General features: G+C 42.9%; 1 protein-coding gene across 1 annotated transcript; it reads left to right on the plus strand.

Moving 5' to 3' along the window:
* Window positions 1-994: 994 nt before the first annotated feature.
* On the plus strand, window positions 995-1,855 carry TRIADDRAFT_54295 (uncharacterized protein; the record flags this gene model as incomplete). Its single annotated transcript, XM_002110338.1, has 2 exons — window positions 995-1,252; window positions 1,736-1,855. The coding sequence occupies 2 exons, from the start codon at window positions 995-997 to the stop codon at window positions 1,853-1,855; spliced, it is 378 nt and encodes a 125-aa protein (XP_002110374.1).
* Window positions 1,856-2,265: the final 410 nt, after the last annotated feature.

The following is a 2,265-nucleotide window of genomic DNA, read 5'->3' on the forward strand; positions in this document are numbered from 1 at the left end:
GGAGGTAAAAGTAAGCCTAGAGTTGTTAACGAGTCATGGAGCCTTGATGAAGTCATGGTCAGAAAAACTAAAACTACTTTAGAGGTAAAAGTAAGGCTAGAGTTATTAACGAGTCATGGAGCCTTAGTGAACTCATAATAAGATAAACTAAAACTACTTTGGAGGTAAAAGTAAAGCTAGAGTTGTTAACCTTTAGGCTCAGCGTACTCTGACCACACCGTGCGGTAAACTAGAGTCCGGCCGGACCCAGACCGAACCATGAAGGCCTGGCAAGGTACTGCACTCACTACAGTACTATCGTACAGTATAGTACAGTCAGTAGCGTCGACTGTCCACTGAGTGTACAGTGTACAGTACACAGTATACAGTAGTACAATCTCTGTACTGTCGTGTTTAGCGTCGTCCCATAGAGGTAAAGTATCCAGTATGCAAATGACTTCGCCAAAGGGTTCATTAGTTGATTATAATAAAATGGCTCGAGGGTTGGTAAGGTTGATCGTGTAAGCATGCATGCCATTATCCCTTTTACAATACTGTGCAGTATAGATAGTATACTGCACTCACTGCAAATCCATGGCAAGGACGAAAAGCGTTGCGCCAGCAACAACGTTTCCTACGCTACAAGCTACAGTGCGAACTGTAGACATGGTGGATAGTACTGTAGCTGCTTGGCTAGTGGACTGTACACTCTTGATGATTGCATTGATTATTGCAAGGAAATCGTCAATCAAGACATTAAAAAGAACCTCGCTAAGGTGGTATTTGCATCAATAGGACATCAGTCAAATTTGTCAAGGTTATTTATTCAAGCAAACAAGGTGGTACAGTGGACGTCTCGTGCCCAATCGACCACCTGATCTACAGACGATCGGCCCTTGCACTACTTTCAACGATACAAGTGATTCAGAGTTGAAAAATCCAAGTACTATTGGTGTGTCTAGCGTGTCCATCATCGAGATTGTATTATTATTTTCAATCATCATCGTTGAGGAAGATGGCGCTACGTGGCAGCAACGATAAGAGGAGTATCCTCTTGCGACGAATGGAACAATTAAAAGAATGGGAGAATAGCGATACCAATAAGGAATCCAATACCATTAAATCATCGCGTCGTAGTAAAATTAAATTTGGATTAGGAACTATGTTTTTTGCTGCTGTTAGCGCTTTCGATGAGACCGAAGTCAAGCGATTGCTTAAACAAGGCGTTGACATTGATTACTGCAATAATGACGGCCTCACCGCCCTCCATCAGGTCAGTATGACGTGGATGATAATAGCATTCAATACACGTTCTCGTATAGCGATCCAAGTCTATTTTGAGTAGCATGACTAGGACAAGACTCATCTGTATCGTAATACGGTATACACTTTCGTGTTGATTAGTTAACCCCCCCCTTCCAGCGCCCTTTCAATCGTCGATGTTCTTCGACGATAGGGCTCTTTCAAGCAATCATTGCAATACTTGATAGCATCAAATGACAAGTAGAACAAGGTCTTGACAAGATGATCAAGAAGGAAAGAGTCCACTTGACTTGTTCATTCTGATCCAACGTGCAAATTACCTTTAGTATGCCACCGCTATTCTACAGGCCAAGCCACCAATGCGCCTTGATGGATCAAATGACAAGTAGAACAAGGTCTTGACAAGATGATCAAGAAGGAAAGAGTCCACTTGACTCGTTCATTCTGATCCAACGTGCAAATTACCTTTAGTCACGCTACCGCTATTCTACAGGCCAAGCCACCAATGCGCGTTGATGGTGATGGCACATTTGGTAACGACATCAACCATTCGACTCGATTACACCTTTCAGTATTGGACAGGCTACATGAGCAAGACAGTACCCTATGTTAAGCGTCCAAGACACCAACGACGCCGCTAATCCTATCGTGAGTGTATTTTGCCCCTGGGTTACCGCTGAAAAGTCGCTCTATGCCACCATACCAGACCGTCCAGGCGTATACATTGCACTATATTATCCAGTCGCACCAGGGTAGCTCTATACAAAACAACTCCATTCGTCTTGCTCATATTCTTTCTTTTGGGGGGGGAAACCTTGCAAATGGCGTGGAGAAAATGTTTTTTAAATCATGTCTACTTGTACACTATAGCCTCCATCATGCTTGATAGAGAGTCTATCGATTATCATTGCATTAAATGGAACGAATTCTCTCTTTTCCCCCCCCCAAAAAAATGACTGTCATCCATGAGTTTAGAGGGAGTTTTCCTACAGTAAAGTGGATGGCATTCTCTCAACTCTTTTT

Source organism: Trichoplax adhaerens, genomic scaffold (assembly GCF_000150275.1).
Source record: "Trichoplax adhaerens TRIADscaffold_3 genomic scaffold, whole genome shotgun sequence".
Lineage (NCBI taxonomy): Eukaryota > Metazoa > Placozoa > Uniplacotomia > Trichoplacea > Trichoplacidae > Trichoplax > Trichoplax adhaerens.